General features: G+C 42.1%; 1 protein-coding gene across 1 annotated transcript in view; it reads left to right on the forward strand.

Moving 5' to 3' along the window:
* LOC135527885 (sterile alpha motif domain-containing protein 10-like) overlaps positions 1–7,499 on the forward strand; it is a 159,265-nt gene extending 151,766 nt beyond the window's left edge. The window contains exon 5 of the mRNA XM_064956512.1: positions 5,353–7,499. Within this exon, the coding sequence (XP_064812584.1) occupies positions 5,353–5,375 (23 nt within the window). The 3' untranslated portion in view covers positions 5,376–7,499. The remainder of the gene's footprint in view (positions 1–5,352) is intronic.
* Positions 7,500–19,129: the final 11,630 nt, after the last annotated feature.

The raw sequence follows: 19,129 nt of genomic DNA on the forward strand, positions 1-19,129 counted from the left end.
ATGCACATGAACGTCACCGTTTGAGTGGGGACTAGGTGGCTTTTTTGCATGTTTATCCTGAGGACTAGCTCTGAGATGTGCTTCAGGAGAGATGTTTTGTCTGCTCCTGCGTGTTCTCATGAATGAGCACAGATTAGCCATTCATCTAGGCAATTCAGTACCGTCATCCCTTGTGATGTTATGGGGGCTAGAGCGGCATGCATGCCTTCTGTGAATGTACTTGGTGCCAAGGAGAGGAAGAGAGGTTGCACTTGGTACTCGTACGCCATGCCGTTGAAAGCAAAGCACAGGAACTTCCTGTAAGCCAGGTGAATCGGTACATGGAAGTAGTCATCTGTTAAGTTGACATTGCTGAACCAATGGCCTGTGCTAATATCCTGTAAGATGCGGGACAGGGATAGCATCTTGAAGAGGAGTGTTTTCAAGCACCGGTTGAAAAGCCTCAAGTCCTGGATAAGGCGAAAGCCACCCTCTTGGGGCTAGGAAATATAATCTATAGAACCCACTGTGCTGTTGTCTGATTACATTCTTCTCCAGCAGGGAGGCAATCTCCATCTGGAGAGCTTATCTTTTCAGGGGGTTGGCGGTTGTAGTTGACCAAACCCCTCTGAAAGGTGGTGGCTAGCATCAGAGGTGGAGTTTGTACCGCTGTAATACTGTATCCAGCACCGAGGGGGACTCCACAGGCAGAAGTAACCAATGCCGGAGTCACACCCATCAGGACGACTGAGGAGGCCCGTCCTTCTACAGAGGGATGGTGCTTGTGGTGCCTCTGCCTGTGCTGGTGGTGGTGCCACTCTGTTGACCTGGGGTCTGTTGACGTGGCTGATCAGGGCATTCCTGGTTAGGGGGAGGGCCCATGTGCCCTTTCAAGGCAGAGGAGGTCTGAGGTCTAGACTGCAATGGTCTTTGGGTAGGGTAATGCGGGGCAGGGGACCCATGAAAAACTGCAGAGTCTTTCTGTCCTTCTGCAACTTGCCCTGGGAAAATGGGGAGGTCCATAAAGGGTTTCTTCACGGAGGTCGACATCTTTGTGTGTGAGAGCCAAAGCTGTCTGTGTTACAAGATGACCGTAGACAGGGGTTTTCCATTAGCACGTGACATCTCAGCATTTAAGAGGGAGAGGAGTATGGACACCTGAGTCATTTCAGCCATCTGCTCAGGGTCACCGTTGATGGACAAGTGAGCTTTCAGACCATGCAAGTATGTCTGCAGCAGAGTGGTCGCATTCATAAGGCGAGCCACCATGGCCAAGGTCAGGAAGGTGTCCTTTATTGGACATCAGCAGCCTGGTGAGGCCCTGGAGGACTGCAGGGAGACTTACCAATGATCTCCTTGTCTATGAGGACCATGGCCGCAACAATGGGGTCCATGACAGGGTATTCATCCAGTCACAACTCCTCAGGGGAAGCCATGAAGTTCCATGGCTTGCATTGGCTTGAGACATGGAACCTTGAGTTCACATTAGTCTGACACAGTTCCTTGGGGAACTCGGGGCACTGAGGTATGTACACTCTGCCGGTCTGCTGGTAAGGTCTGGTTTAATATCCAGAGCTTTCAAAACCCTAGAGGGGAGCTCCTGCATACAGTGTGAACTGCAGAAGTGGGTGCTTCACTCTCAGCCCTCTCTGAGAACATGGATCGCTGACCCAGAACTGGCCTCAGAGGTCTCTTCGTCTAGGTCATTACCAGGAAAGATGGAGATAGCATCAGGATCCTGTCTTAAGTTTTCAACAGAGCCTGTCAGGCTGAGAGAGTGGAGATAGGAAGACAGAGAGGATGCCTGGGCCTCCAACTCATCCAGAGTAGGTTCCCTGTCCTTTTTGGACTGCTTGGTGGGCGGGCCCCCTGCTGAGCAGGGTTGTTTACGCTTGAGACCGCTCCCGGAGCCTCTGGTGTTTGTCTCCCTCATCATAGCTAATCGTGAATCGCATAGACGTGGGACAAGAATAGCACAATACATGCAGTTGAAGGGGGACTCCACAGCCTAAATGGCATGCTCTAAACCCAGGCACATCAAACAGGTGGAATGGGCATCAGCCGAAGCCAAGCCAGCACTGCATTTATTGCAGTAGTATGGCATGGTGGATAATATTCTCTATATTTAGACAGAAGCAGAAATACAGATATGTCTTCCAGAACAGATTATTTTTTTAACACCCCTTTAATACTATACCAGGTGTAAGTATAAAGTAGTTCTGTTCTCAGGGCAATATGTGAATTAAGTAATAATATATTATATGGATATCGAAATATATTAGGGAAATTCCACTGACAATCCCCAAAAGATATGGATGTGAGGAGCCAGACACAATTGACACAGTGACTGACTGTGTGAGGAGGGGTCTTTAAGAACAGACGTGTGAAATTAGTGAGAGGCATGTGCTCTGAATCTCACTCTGCCACCGGCTACAGCTCGAGCCAGTAATGGGACTTTGCAAGCTAGTATGCCAAGCCTGGACATTGAGGTGCGACTCGGCAATCACCCGTCCTACTTCTGGAAAGAAACATATTTAGCTACAGCTAGATAACACACAGTCTCCCCTAGCCTGGGTAGGCGCGATACCCAGCCTGAATCTCCAGAGAGAAGAGGCTAGCGTCCAGCTGAAGTGAACAAGCAACATGTAACGCAATTAGCCAGGAGGCTAACCAGTGGACAGAAACAGACAAGACAACAAAGCCATGTGCAGTGTACAGGTTGGCCCAACCTTCATAGCACGGTGTCGACCTGTAAGAAAAAACTGAACTGGCAACAAAACACTGCAGAGCACTCTTGCGAGGAGCAAGCTTTGCCCAAAATGGAGTATACTCCAAACACTCAGTGAATAACTCACTTAAAGAGTCTTCTACATTCACTTCTCGCTCACTTCCGGTTGCCGAGGGAAGAAAACAGGAAGTGATGCTCGGCGCCCTTGTATTTACAGGGGGTGGGGGGCATGCGCATCATTCCCATGCCATGGAATTACTCTGAAATTAATCTTTATATCCCATTGATTGACTAGCATAGTCCCTCAAGCGAAATAGAACTGGGCTACATAATTGGCACAATGCCAAATAGCGAAGCTTCTGCGGTGGTGTTCAAATATAGACAAAGTAGTTTTTGTTCTCCTTGCATTGATTATTGCATCATAGGCTACATCTTTGAAAACAGAAGGAGCTTCTTTTTTTTCTACCAAAGTGAAGTTCTGTTTTCTCATTGAAAGTGTTTCTTGTTCTCTTGGCCTTCGTCAGAGCTTTTAAACCATATGTTTATTTGTGAATATGTCGGCACCGGGGAAACGGGATGTGTCGGCACTGGGGACACGGTATGTGTCGACACCGGGGAAATGGGATGTGTCGACACCGGGGGAAACGGGATGTGTCGGCACTGGGGACACGGTATGTGTCGACACCGGGGAAACGGGATGTGTCGGCACCGGGGAAACGGGATGGGTCGACACCGGGGAAACGGGATGTGTCGGCACTGGGGACACGGTATGTGTCGACACCGGGGAAACGGGATGTGTCGACACCGGGGAAACGGGATGTGTCGACACTGGGGACACGGTATGTGTCGACACCGGGGAAACGGGATGTGTCGACACCGGGGACACGGGATGTGGCTGCGTTATTGATGTCATGTTAATCAGGGCTTTTGATTTGAACGTATGGCTTGTTTTAGTTTTGTAGGCTAAGTTACCTATTTCATTATTTACTTTATGGATCAAACTTTAGCAGTCATCCTGATCTCGTTCCCAATGATCAGTGCTTTAGTTTGAAACGTTTTGGTGTGTGTACAAGGCTATTTGATTCAATGTATATATGTTACAGCACTTTGGTTTCACTAATAAATACAGTATTGTCTGTTTATGTCTTCAGTCCTTTTTAAATAGGTATAGGTCGAATGTAATAGTCTGCCAATAACCAGCCTCAGTAGGACTATAACTCCATTCCTATTCTACTCAGAGTTTAAAGAAATTGGAAATGAGGCTGGTTAATGCGATGCATGTCTGTTGAATTTGGAAAAGTATTCCGCACTCGGCCACGCCCCACCTACTCAGCCATTCAGGAACTACTACTGCGTTGCGGCCATGGCATACTGCATACTTTTCACTAAACTATACATGCTAAATAGTATGCAACGATGAGTACATAGTATGCAGTTTATGCATATAGTACGCTCTCTGTCCCTTCCTTCTGTCAACATGTCCTATTTCCTGTGAAGTGTGTGTGTGTGTGTACGTGTACGTGTGTGTGTGTGTGTGTGTGTGTGTGTGTGTGTACGAGCGGTGCTTGCGTGGAACAAGCCATCTGCTCCATAATGCGGTAATTAGCAGAAAAAATTGAATGCCGTCATCCCCCCTCCCTGAAATGTTGTCAGCAACGCCTCAGTTGCCATGGGACGTCGCTGGGGTAACCTTGTCGCTAGGTTGCAACGTTCCTTTTGATTTTCTGTTGTTCCGTGTCCTGGTGGAGAGAGTTCTGTTCACAGTTCCATGCGCTGTCTGTCTGTCTGTCTGTCTGTCTGTCTGTCTGTCTGTCTGTCTATTTGTCTGTCTGTCTGTCTGTCTGTCTGTTTGTCTGTCTGTCCGCTCGACTGAACTGAAATGTGAATTCACTAGGGCAGAAAGCATGACAGGCTCCGAAATAAAAAGGAACATGACATTTTTACCCAAACACAAATTTGCTCAGGATCCCCTGAGTCCTCATCTCCTCTTAGAAGATCTACATCTGAAAGATAGACCCCCTTTACCTGAACAAATCTCAAGCCCCCCTCAATCCCATCTGCCTTTCTTTCTCCACCTGCTAACTTCTTCTCTCCCCCTCTCTTTGTCTCAGGGTGTGATTCTCTCCTATATCATGTTAGATCTGCCTGTGTTAGAGACAGTCATGACTCACATGCCAAACGTCTCCTTTTTCTTTTTTATTCCTCCAATGTAAAAATATAGTTTGTTGTCATTTGTGGCCGGTGCAAAAGTGTCATCACAGAAACCAATCGGTCACGTCTATGGGTCATAGACGTCAATCAGTTTCATATGAGAAGGATTTAAGGCATAGAGAGAATGTGAACCAGAGGTTTCACTCTACAGACTGATGGTTCAGAAATCATTCTTAATGCAACTGGGTTGTAGACAGATAAGACAGGGTTTGAAGAGAGGGCAGACAGAGGCAGGTGATCTGGATGGCTCAGTATGTGTGTGCGTTTGCGTGTGCGTGTGCGTGTGTGTGTGTGTGTGTGTGTGTGTGTGTGTTGTTGGAGTTGAGCATTATGGTGTGAAAGACAGTGATGCCAATCCAACTCCCAACCCCACTGTTTTCCTTGTATTCATATCTCTCTCTTTCTCTCTGTCTCCCCTCTCCCTCTCCCTGCAGCCTCCTTTGGAAACATCTCTTAGCTCATCCCTCCGTCCGTTTGGCAGCCCTCACTCTCCTCTGCTATTTCCAGTAGCCATGGAAGGACCTGCTCACTCCAGATATGTGAACGCAGAATAGGGCTGTGAGAGGAGGGAAGAAAGGAGGGGAGAGAGGACAGAAAAGGAGAGAGAAGAGGAGCCTTTAGACTACATGCCAAACACACTGAAGGAGGTTTCCCATTCAACAAGGCCAAACTGGTTTAAATGATGAGAGAGAGAGAGAGAGAGAGAGAGAGAGAGAGAGAGAGAGAGGGAGAGATAGAGAGAGACAGAGAGAGACAGAGAGAGAGAGAGAGAGGGAGGTGCTGAATACAAGGGCACACACTGTAACATAGATAATAAGATGTTTGAAAGGATATTGACAATGTAGACAAATTAGATCTTAACTACAACATATTCCCCCCTTTTTGGTTTATTGTTTTGTTTTGGGGTGTAGAGAGGAGTATTGTTACTGATCAATAACTGTAGTTCATTATGGTGGGTGCATTACTCCAAGGTTGGTGGAAGGCAAATGCAGCAAACTACTGAATGTCAATGTCTCTGTATCATACTCACATCACAACCCGACTGTTCACAATGTTTCTTTTCCTCTCAGGATTTTCATTTTGGAATATGTATTTATAGTTTTGATAGATCTAATTAATACAGTATACAGTATATATACTATTGCCTTCATTAGCACCCTCTCCCCATAGCACATTCTCTTCCTTTAATCTATTTTATAAAGCCTTGTCTTCACAATGTACAGAATGTCAACCCCCAAATCATGTCTTTGTACTGTAAATGAACCATGTCTATGACAAACATATACAGTACCAGTCAAAAGTTGGGACACACCGACTCATTCAAGGGTTTTTCTTTATTTTTACTATGTTTACATTGTAGAATATTGGTGAAGACATCAAAACTATGAAATGACACATGGAAAAATGTAGAAACCAACAAAGTGTTAAACAAATCTAAATATATTTTCTAATTTGGATTCTTGAAAGTAGCCACCCTTTTCCTTAATGACAGCTTTAAACACTCTTGGCATTCTTTCAACCAGCTTCATGACGAATGCTTTTCCAACAGTCTTGAAGGAGTTCTCACATATGCTGAGCACCTGTTGGCTGTTTTCCTGTCACTCTGCAGTCCAACTCATTCCAAATCATCTCAATTGGGTCGAGGTCGGGTGATTGTGGCGGCCAGGTCATCTGATACAGCACTCCATCACCCTCCTTCTTGGTCAAATAGCCCTTACACAGCCTGGAGGTGTGTTGGGTATTGTCCTGTTGAAAACAAATTATAATCCCACTAAGTGCAAACCAGATGGGATGGTATATCTCTGCAGAATGCTGTGGTAGCCATGCTGGTTAAGTGTGCCTTGAATTCAAAATAAATCACAGACAAGGTCACCAGCAAAGCACCATCACACCATCACACCTCCTCCTCCATACTTCACGGTGGGAACCACACATGCAGAGATCCTCCGTTCACCTACTCTGCGTCTCACAAAGACACAGTGGTTATTTGGGCTGTAAGCTGAGGTGCAGTTAACTCTAATGAACTTATCCTCTGCAGCAGAGGTAACTCTGGGTCTTCCTTTCCTGTGGCGGTCCTCATGAGAGCCAGTTTCATCATAGCGCTTGATGGTTTTTGCGACTGCACTTGAAGAAACTTTAAAAGTTATTGAAATGTTCTGGACTAACGGACCGTCAAGTCTTAAAGTAATGATGGACTGTCTCTTCTCTTTGCTTATTTGAGCTGTTCTTGCCATAATATGGACTTGATCTTTTACCGAATAGGGCCATCTTCTGTATACCACCCCTACCTTGTCACAACACAACTGATTGGATCAAACGCATTAACGAAAGTAATTCCACACATTTACTTTTAACAAGGCAACCCTGTTAATTGAAATGCTTTCTAGGTAAATACCTCATGAAGCTGGTTGAGAGAATGCCAAGAGTGTGTAAAGTTGTCATCAAGCCAAAGGGTGGCTACTTTGAAGAATCTCAAATATAAAATATATTTTGATTTGTTTAACACTTTTTTGGTTACTGCATGATTCAATATGTGTTATTTCATAGTTTATGTCTTCCCTATTATTCTACAATGTAGAAAATAGTAAAAATTAAGAAAGACCCTTGAATGAGTTGGTGTATCCAAACATTTGACTGGTACTGTATATTATTTGAACGTTCTAGAGGAACATAAGCTGTAGACCTGAATATAATGTAGACCTATACCTTTAGCATTTTATAAACAGAGGATTTTGATAGGTCATGCTATGACAGATGTTTGCTGTGATTGTTTCTGCCCTAGCTGTATTTGATAAAGCAATAATCAGAGATGTAGCTGGCTAAAAGCAATGGTTATATTCTACTCGTATGAGTCAAATGCCTACATGTCCCATGATGCAGTATACTGTAGTTACAACTCCATTGTGTAAAAATAATCAATTTATGTGTGTTTTCCATAACACCAGAAGTGCACAACACCAGTTCTCGAGGGCTCCTATCCTGCTGGACTCTCTCTCTCTCTCTCTCTTTCTCTCTCTTTCTCTCTCTCTCTCTATCTCTCTCTCTCTCTCTCTCTCTCTTCTCTCTCTCTATCTCTCTCTCTCTCTCTCTCTCTCTCTCTCTCTCTCTCTCTCTCTCTCTCTCTCTCTCTCATTGATCAGTGAGTGTAACTGATTGACTACTGATTCCACACACCTGGTAGCCCAAGGAATCAACATGTCATTGAAAGGGAGCACATGGTGTATACTGTTCGCCCTGGAGGACTGAAGCTATGCACCTCCACCCTACACCATGTCTCTCATTGATAGCTATACATATTACAGAGATTATTGAGAGGAACCAGACCAGCTGCCTGCTATTACTGTCACACTGTGAATCCAGACACCTTTACTGTGCTTCATAAACGTACCAGAAATCACATACTCAGCATGACCGTAAATAAAGATCCTCTGAAGAAAGCAACATAGGCCAATATACAGGTAACTGACAAAATGAAGGAAATGCTTGAGTAACTGAGAGACACAAAGTATATTGCAAGCAGGTGCTTCCACAAAGGTGTGGTTCCTGAGTTAATTGAGCAATTAACATCTCATCATGCTTAGGTGTCATGTATACAAATCCCCAGTTGACCGTTACTTCGGCTACCATGGCTCGAAGGAAAGATTTCAGTGAGTCTCAAATGAGCATAGGGGGTTTAAAGTGTGTGTGTTCGTGTGTGTGTCCGTGTGTGTGTGTGCGTGTGTGTCAGTCACCAGATCTCAACCCAATTGAACACTTGTGGTAGATTCTGGAGCGGCGCCTGAGACAGCATTTTCCACCATCAACAAAACACCAAATTTCTCCTGGAAGAATGGTGTCACATCCCTCTACTAGAGTTCCAGACAATCTATGCACATTGAAGCTATTCTGGTGGCTGGTGATGCCCCAACCATGCAACTTCATCTCACACTTTCACTTTGAAGATTTGACGTAATTGGATGAATGTCAACGTTTTTTGACCCATTAATTCCCAACGCTCTATTTGACACTTTATTTTGCTGTTTCCTTTATTTTGACAGTTACATGTGCAGTATGTGTTTTTGTTTCATTACGAAAATGAAGGTTAACTTTTCAGAATTGATGGTGAAGGGGAGCAGGTCTTCTATGGTTGAGCATAGAACTATTCTGGGGAACAGGCTGGGCACACTGGGCACACACGGGTTGAATCAACGTTGTTTCCATGTCATTTCAATTAAATTACTTTGAACCAACGTGGAATAGACGTTGAATTGACATCTGTAACCAGTGGGAAGGCTCCCAACCTTTCCTCCCTTCCCGCCCTGAATCCCTCCCTCTACCCCTCCCTCTACCCCTCCCTCTATCCCTCCCTCTACCCCTCCCTCTATCCCTCCCTCTACCCCTCCCTCTACCCCTCCCTCTATCCCTTCCTCTACCCCTCCCTCTACCCCTCCCTCTATCCCTTCCTCTATCCCTCCCTCTACCCCTCCCTCTACCCCTCCCTCTATCCCTCCCTCTACCCCTCCCTCTATCCCTTCCTCTATCCCTCCCTCTACCCCTCCCTCTATCCCTCCCTCTACCCCTCCCTCTATCCCTCCCTCTACCCCTCCCTCTACCCCTCCCTCTATCCCTTCCTCTACCCCTCCCTCTACCCCTCCCTCTATCCCTTCCTCTATCCCTCCCTCTACCCCTCCCTCTACCCTTCCCTCTATCCCTCTATCCCTCCCTCTACCCCTCCCTCTATCCCTCCCTCTATCCCCCCCTCTATACCTCCCTCTACCCCTCCCTCTATCCCTATCTCTATCCCTCCCTCTACCCCTCCCTCTATCCCTCCCTCTACCCCTCCCTCTACCCCTCCCTCTATCCCTTCCTCTATCCCTCCATCTACCCCTCCCTCTATCCCTTCCTCTACCCCTCCCACTATCCCTCTCTCTATCCCTCCCTCTACCCCTCCCTCTATCCCTTCCTCTACCCCTCCCTCTACCCCTCCCTCTATCCCTTCCTCTATCCCTCCATCTACCCCTCCCTCTATCCCTTCCTCTATCCCTCCCACTATCCCTCTCTCTATCCCTCCCTCTACCCCTCCCTCTATCCCTCCCTCTACCCCTCCCTCTACCCCTCCCTCTATCCCTTCCTCTACCCCTCCCTCTACCCCTCCCTCTATCCCTTCCTCTATCCCTCCCTCTACCCCTCCCTCTACCCTTCCCTCTATCCCTCTCTCTATCCCTCCCTCTATCCCTTCCTCTATCCCTCCCACTATCCCTCTCTCTATCCCTCCCTCTACCCCTCCCACTATCCCTCTCTCTATCCCTCCCTCTACCCCTCCCTCTATCCCTCCCTCTACCCCTCCCTCTATCCCTTCCTCTACCCCTCCCTCTATCCCTCCCTTCAGTTGACAAGGACTGTCTGAATGAGGAAACAACTTGACTGTTAAGTGGAAAATACACTGTTATACATTTGTAGATGTGTACAGACACTTCTATTATTTTTTTGTTTACTTTTTCAGATCAAGGATGGGGTTGTTTGTTTTCGATATGTTAAGGAAAGGGGTTTTAAAGATGTGATTATTTACTTGCTGTACAGATGTTAAGAAGAGATATGGAATATGGAGAATCTTGGCTTTTTTAAATAAAGTAATGCATATTCATGAGATTGTATGTTGCTTATCATAATATAACAGTCACGCAATTGCAGTTACCCATAACTTCACATATACACACCTTCTCTCAACCATTGGTGCTGTGGACCGAATAAGACGTCTGTAAGTGGCTGAAGAAACACACAACTATCTGACCGACGTAGAAGCCACCATGCTATCACAGGTAGTGTAACACACACACTTCCTCTCTGTTTTTGGTGCAGCTGTGGCGGTCTGTGTTAGGGATTGGTGCAGGGAAGATGGTTAATTCTCCCCCTCAATGATCTTTGTGTCTCTATGCTCTGTTCTAATCTCTCCCTGGTCCTTGTTCTCCATCAAACACACACTCACACATCCCTCTCTCTTCTCCCCAGGCCCGACCTCAGTTGAGTGCAGTCCTGCTTTTGTTGAAGCAGAGCGAAACAGATTCACTTCTACAGTCCTCTTCCCTAAACCACAACAGCACTCTCAGATAAACTGCTTTGGTCGTGACCGCAGGACTCTGCCTCCTAACCTCTCTACCTTACCTTCTACACTTTCTCTCTTTTAACTAAAGGATCGGTGGATCCCCCGCAGGACGGTTGAGCTAACGTAGGCTAATACGATTAGCCCGAGGTTGTATGTAACAAGAACATTTCCCAGGACATAGACATATCTGATATGGGCAGAAAGCATAAATTCTTGTTAATCTAACTGCACTGTCCAATTTACAGTAGCTACTACAGTGAAAGAATACCATGTTATTGTTTGAGGAGAGTGCACATTTATGAACTTGAACATGCATTAATAAATCAATTAGGCACATTTGGTGAGTCTTGATACAAACATTTGAACAGAAATGCAATGGTTCATTGGATTAGTCTAAATCTTTGCACATACACTGCTGCCATTTAGTGGCCAAAATCTAAATTGTAACTGGGCTGGAATATGGCCTTTCTCTTGCATTTCAAAGATGATGGTACACAAAAATACCAATAAAATGCATGTTTTTTCTTTGCATTATCTTTTACCAGATCTAATGTGTTATATTCTCCTAAATTAATTTCACATTTCCACAAACTTCAAAGTGTTTCCTTTCAAATGGTATCAAGAATATGCATATCCTTGCATCAGGTAATGAGCTACAGGCAGTTAGATTTTGGTATGTTATTTTAGGTAAAAATTGGGGGAAAAAGGGCTAATCCTACTGTTGTTTCTGCTGGAGAGACAGGGCACTGAGAGAATAAATACTCCCGAATTGTGTTATTAAAGTGTTGTTTCTGCTGGAGAGACAGGGCACTGAGAGAATAAATACTCCTGAGTTGTGTTATTAAAGTGTTGTTTCTGCTGGAGAGACAGGGCACTGAGAGAATAAATACTCCTGAGTTGTGTTATTAAAGTGTTGTTTCTGCTGGAGAGACAGGGCACTGAGAGAATAAATACTCCTGAGTTGTGTTATTAAAGTGTTGTTTCTGCTGGAGAGACAGGGCACTGAGAGAATAAATACTCCTGAATTGTGTTATTAAAGTGTTGTTTCTGCTGGAGAGACAGGGCACTGAGAGAATAAATACTCCTGAGTTGTGTTATTAAAGTGTTGTTTCTGCTGGAGAGACAGGGCACTGAGAGAATAAATACTCCTGAGTTGTGTTATTAAAGTGTTGTTTCTGCTGGAGAGACAGAGCACTGAGAGAATAAATACTCCTGAATTGTGTTATTAAAGTGTTGTTTCTGCTGGAGAGACAGGGCACTGAGAGAATAAATACTCCTGAGTTGTGTTATTAAAGTGTTGTTTCTGCTGGAGAGACAGAGCACTGAGAGAATAAATACTCCTGAGTTGTGTTATTAAAGTGTTGTTTCTGCTGGAGAGACAGAGCACTGAGAGAATAAATACTCCTGAATTGTGTTATTAAAGTGTTGTTTCTGCTGGAGAGACAGGGCACTGAGAGAATAAATACTCCTGAATTGTGTTATTAAAGTGTTGTTTCTGCTGGAGAGACAGGGCACTGAGAGAATAAATACTCCTGAATTGTGTTATTAAAGTGTTGTTTCTGCTGGAGAGACAGGGCGCTGAGAGAATAAATACTCCTGAGTTGTGTTATTAACTCTTTCTTTTAACTCTTGCCTCTTCTACTCTCTCTTTTAACCCTCCTTCTAACTATCTCTTTTAATTCTCTATTGTTAAATATGTTTCTCTCTTCTTACTCTCTCTCTTAGCTCTTTTTTTAAACTCTTAGCTCTTCTAACTCTCTTTTAATTCTCACTCTCTTTTACCTCTTCTCTTTTAACTCTCCTTCTCACTCTCTCTTTTAATTCTCTATGTTTTTTTAACTCTATCTCTTTTAACTCTCTCTTAGCTCTCTTTTAAAAAAACTATTTTATCTCTTCTAACTCTCTCAACTATATCTTGTCCAATTTACAGTAGCTATTACAGTGAAAGAATACCATGTTATTGTTTGAGGAGAGTGCACATTTATGAACTTGAACATGCATTAATAAATCAATTAGGCACATTTGGTGAGTCTTGATACAAACATTTGAACAGAAATGCAATGGTTCATTGGATTAGTCTAAATCTTTGCACATACACTGCTGCCATTTAGTGGCCAAAATCTAAATTGTAACTGGGCTGGAATATGGCCTTTCTCTTGCATTTCAAAGATGATGGTACACAAAAATACCAACAAAATGCATGTTTTTTCTTTGCATTATCTTTTACCAGATCTAATGTGTTATATTCTCCTACATTAATTTCACATTTCCACAAACTTCAAAGTGTTTCCTTTCAAATGGTATCAAGAATATGCATATCCTTGCATCAGGTCATGAGCTACAGGCAGTTAGATTTTGGTATGTTATTTTAGGTAAAAATTGGGGGAAAAAGGGCACTGAGAGAATAAATACTCCTGAATTGTGTTATTAAAGTGTTGTTTCTGCTGGAGAGACAGGGCACTGAGAGAATAAATACTCCTGAGTTGTGTTATTAAAGTGTTGTTTCTGCTGGAGAGACAGGGCACTGAGAGAATAAATACTCCTGAATTGTGTTATTAAAGTGTTGTTTCTGCTGGAGAGACAGGGCACTGAGAGAATAAATACTCCTGAATTGTGTTATTAAAGTGTTGTTTCTGCTGGAGAGACAGGGCACTGAGAGAATAAATACTCCTGAGTTGTGTTATTAAAGTGTTGTTTCTGCTGGAGAGACAGGGCGCTGAGAGAATAAATACTCCTGAGTTGTGTTATTAACTCTTTCTTTTAACTCTTGCCTCTTCTACCTCTCTCTTTTAACCCTCCTTCTAACTATCTCTTTTAATTCTCTATTGTTAAATATCTCTATCTTCTTACTCTCTCTCTTAGCTCTCTTTTTTAAACTCTTAGCTCTTCTAACTCTCTTTTAATTCTCACTCTCTTTTACCTCTTCTCTTTTAACTCTCCTTCTCACTCTCTCTTTTAATTCTCTATCTTTTTTAACTCTATCTCTTTTAACTCTCTCTTAGCTCTCTTTTAAAAAAACTATTTTATCTCTTCTAACTCTCTCAACTATATCTTGTCCAATTTACAGTAGCTATTACAGTGAAAGAATACCATGTTATTGTTTGAGGAGAGTGCACATTTATGAACTTGAACATGCATTAATAAATCAATTAGGCACATTTGGTGAGTCTTGATACAAACATTTGAACAGAAATGCAATGGTTCATTGGATTAGTCTAAATCTTTGCACATACACTGCTGCCATTTAGTGGCCAAAATCTAAATTGTAACTGGGCTGGAATATGGCCTTTCTCTTGCATTTCAAAGATGATGGTACACAAAAATACCAACAAAATGCATTTTTTCTTTGCATTATCTTTTACCAGATCTAATGTGTTATATTCTCCTACATTAATTTCACATTTCCACAAACTTCAAAGTGTTTCCTTTCAAATGGTATCAAGAATATGCATATCCTTGCATCAGGTCATGAGCTACAGGCAGTTAGATTTTGGTATGTTATTTTAGGTAAAAATTGGGGAAAAAGGGCACTGAGAGAATAAATACTCCTGAATTGTGTTATTAAAGTGTTGTTTCTGCTGGAGAGACAGGGCACTGAGAGAATAAATACTCCTGAGTTGTGTTATTAAAGTGTTGTTTCTGCTGGAGAGACAGGGCACTGAGAGAATAAATACTCCTGAATTGTGTTATTAAAGTGTTGTTTCTGCTGGAGAGACAGGGCACTGAGAGAATAAATACTCCTGAATTGTGTTATTAAAGTGTTGTTTCTGCTGGAGAGACAGGGCACTGAGAGAATAAATACTCCTGAGTTGTGTTATTAAAGTGTTGTTTCTGCTGGAGAGACAGAGCACTGAGAGAATAAATACTCCTGAGTTGTGTTATTAAAGTGTTGTTTCTGCTGGAGAGACAGGGCACTGAGAGAATAAATACTCCTGAGTTGTGTTATTAAAGTGTTGTTTCTGCTGGAGAGACAGGGCACTGAGAGAATAAATACTCCTGAGTTGTGTTATTAAAGTGTTGTTTCTGCTGGAGAGACAGAGCACTGAGAGAATAAATACTCCTGAATTGTGTTATTAAAGTGTTGTTTCTGCTGGAGAGACAGGGCACTGAGAGAATAAATACTCCTGAGTTGTGTTATTAAAGTGTTGTTTCTGCTGGAGAGACAGAGCACTGAGAGAATAAATACTCCTGAGTTGTGTTATTAAAGTGTTGTTTCTGCTGGAGAGACAGAGCACTGAGAGAATAAATACTCCTGAATTGTGTTATTAAAGTGTTGTTTCTGCTGGAGAGACAGGGCACTGAGAGAATAAATACTCCTGAATTGTGTTATTAAAGTGTTGTTTCTGCTGGAGAGACAGGGCACTGAGAGAATAAATACTCCTGAATTGTGTTATTAAAGTGTTGTTTCTGCTGGAGAGACAGGGCACTGAGAGAATAAATACTCCTGAGTTGTGTTATTAACTCTTTCTTTTAACTCTTGCCTCTTCTACCTCTCTCTTTTAACCCTCCTTCTAACTATCTCTTTTAATTCTCTATTGTTAAATATCTCTATCTTCTTACTCTCTCTCTTAGCTCTCTTTTTTAAACTCTTAGCTCTTCTAACTCTCTTTTAATTCTCACTCTCTTTTACCTCTTCTCTTTTAACTCTCCTTCTCACTCTCTCTTTTAATTCTCTATCTTTTTTAACTCTATCTCTTTTAACTCTCTCTTAGCTCTCTTTTAAAAAAACTATTTTATCTCTTCTAACTCTCTCAACTATATCTTGTCCAATTTACAGTAGCTATTACAGTGAAAGAATACCATGTTATTGTTTGAGGAGAGTGCACATTTATGAACTTGAACATGCATTAATAAATCAATTAGGCACATTTGGTGAGTCTTGATACAAACATTTGAACAGAAATGCAATGGTTCATTGGATTAGTCTAAATCTTTGCACATACACTGCTGCCATTTAGTGGCCAAAATCTAAATTGTAACTGGGCTGGAATATGGCCTTTCTCTTGCATTTCAAAGATGATGGTACACAAAAATACCAACAAAATGCATGTTTTTTCTTTGCATTATCTTTTACCAGATCTAATGTGTTATATTCTCCTACATTAATTTCACATTTCCACAAACTTCAAAGTGTTTCCTTTCAAATGGTATCAAGAATATGCATATCCTTGCATCAGGTCATGAGCTACAGGCAGTTAGATTTTGGTATGTTATTTTAGGTAAAAATTGGGGGAAAAAGGGCACTGAGAGAATAAATACTCCTGAATTGTGTTATTAAAGTGTTGTTTCTGCTGGAGAGACAGGGCACTGAGAGAATAAATACTCCTGAGTTGTGTTATTAAAGTGTTGTTTCTGCTGGAGAGACAGGGCACTGAGAGAATAAATACTCCTGAATTGTGTTATTAAAGTGTTGTTTCTGCTGGAGAGACAGGGCACTGAGAGAATAAATACTCCTGAATTGTGTTATTAAAGTGTTGTTTCTGCTGGAGAGACAGGGCACTGAGAGAATAAATACTCCTGAGTTGTGTTATTAAAGTGTTGTTTCTGCTGGAGAGACAGGGCACTGAGAGAATAAATACTCCTGAGTTGTGTTATTAAAGTGTTGTTTCTGCTGGAGAGACAGGGCACTGAGAGAATAAATACTCCTGAATTGTGTTATTAAAGTGTTGTTTCTGCTGGAGAGACAGGGCACTGAGAGAATAAATACTCCTGAGTTGTGTTATTAAAGTGTTGTTTCTGCTGGAGAGACAGGGCACTGAGAGAATAAATACTCCTGAGTTGTGTTATTAAAGTGTTGTTTCTGCTGGAGAGACAGGGCACTGAGAGAATAAATACTCCTGAGTTGTGTTATCAAAGTGTTGTTTCTGCTGGAGAGACAGGGCACTGAGAGAATAAATACTCCTGAGTTGTGTTATTAAAGTGTTGTTTCTGCTGGAGAGACAGGGCACTGAGAGAATAAATACTCCTGAGTTGTGTTATTAAAGTGTTGTTTCTGCTGGAGAGACAGGGCACTGAGAGAATAAATACTCCTGAATTGTGTTATTAAAGTGTTGTTTCTGCTGGAGAGACAGGGCACTGAGAGAATAAATACTCCTGAGTTGTGTTATTAAAGTGTTGTTTCTGCTGGAGAGACAGGGCACTGAGAGAATAAATACTCCTGAGTTGTGTTATTAAAGTGTTGTTTCTGCTGGAGAGACAGGGCACTGAGAGAATAAATACTCCTGAATTGTGTTATTAAAGTGTTGTTTCTGCTGGAGAGACAGGGCACTGAGAGAATAAATACTCCTGAATTGTGTTATTAAAGTGTTGTTTCTGCTGGAGAGACAGGGCACTGAGAATAAATACTCCTGAATTGTGTTATTAAAGTGTTGTTTCTGCTGGAGAGACAGGGCACTGAGAGAATAAATACTCCTGAGTTGTGTTATTAAAGTGTTGTTTCTGCTGGAGAGACAGGGCACTGAGAGAATAAATACTCCTGAGTTGTGTTATCAAAGTGTTGTTTCTGCTGGAGAGACAGGGCACTGAGAGAATAAATACTCCTGAGTTGTGTTATTAAAGTGTTGTTTCTGCTGGAGAGACAGGGCACTGAGAGAATAAATACTCCTGAGTTGTGTTATTAAAGTGTTGTTTCTGCTGGAGAGACAGGGCACTGAGAGAATAAATACTCCTGAATTGTGTTATTAAAGTGTTGTTTCTGCTGGAGAGACAGGGCACTGAGAGAATAAATACTCCTGAATTGTGTTATTAAAGTGTTGTTTCTGCTGGAGAGACAGGGCACTGAGAGAATAAATACTCCTGAATTGTGTTATTAAAGTGTTGTTTCTGCTGGAGAGACAGGGCACTGAGAGAATAAATACTCCTGAGTTGTGTTATTAAAGTGTTGTTTCTGCTGGAGAGACAGGGCACTGAGAAAATAAATACTCCTGAGTTGTGTTATTAACTCTTTCTTTTAACTCTCTCTCTTTGAACTCTTACCTCTTCTACCTCTCTCTTTTAACCCTCCTTCTAACTATCTCTTTTAATTCTCTATTGTTAAATATCTCTCTCTTCTTACTCTCTCTCTTAGCTCTCTTTTTTAAAACTCTTATCTCTTCTAACTCTCTTTTAATTCTCACTCTCTTTTAACTCTTCTCTTTTAACTCTCCTTCTCACTCTCTCTTTTAATTCTCTATCTTTTTTAACTCTCTATCTCTTTTAACTCTCTCTTAGCTCTCTTTTTAAAAAACTCTTTTATCTCTTCTAACTCTCTCAACTATATCTCGTCTAACTCTCTCATTTAACTCTCTATTTTAACTATCTCTCTCTTTTAACTATCTCTCTCTTTTAACTCTCTTTTATCTCTTCTTACTCTCTCTCTTAGCTCTCTTTTTTAACTCTTATCTCTTCTAACTCTCTCTTTTAACTCTTATCTCTCTTAACTCTATCTCTTCTAACTCTCCCTTTTAACTCTCACTCTCTTCTAACTCTTTCTTTTAACTATCTCTCGAAACTCTATATTTTAACTTTCTCATTTAACTCACTATCTTAACTCTCTCTTCTTACTCTCTCTCAGATCTCTTTTTAACTCTTATCTCTTCTAACTCTCTCTTTCAACTCTGAACTCTTTTAACTCTCTCTCTCTTAACTCTCTCTGAACTCTGTCTCTTCTAACTCTCTCTTTTAACTATTTTTCTAACTCGCTCTATTTTAACTCTCTCTTAACTCTCTCTCTCTCTTCTAACTCTCTCTTTTAACTTATGTCTTTTAACTCTCTTTTAACTCTCTATTTTAACTCTCTTAACTTTCTCTCTCATTTAACTCTCTCTTTTAACTCTGATCTCTTTTAACTCTCTCTTAACTCTCTCTCTTTTAACTCTATCTCCTCTTACTCTCTCTCTTAGCTCTTTTTAAAAACTATATCTCTTCTAACTCTCGCTTCTAACTATCGTTTAACTCTCTCTCTCTCTTTTAACTCTCTCTCACTCTTGCTCTGCCTCTGTTTCTCTCTACCTTTGTAGATCTGTCTCTCCTTATCTCCCTCTATCTGCCGCTCCCTTTATCTTTCTTGATCTTCCTCTCCCTCTCTCTTCCTCTCTGTTTTTATCTTTCTCTGCAACTGGCTTCACACTGTCTATGGTGAGATAGACCAT

Source organism: Oncorhynchus masou, chromosome 33, assembly GCF_036934945.1.
Source record: "Oncorhynchus masou masou isolate Uvic2021 chromosome 33, UVic_Omas_1.1, whole genome shotgun sequence".
NCBI classification, from domain to species: domain Eukaryota; kingdom Metazoa; phylum Chordata; class Actinopteri; order Salmoniformes; family Salmonidae; genus Oncorhynchus; species Oncorhynchus masou.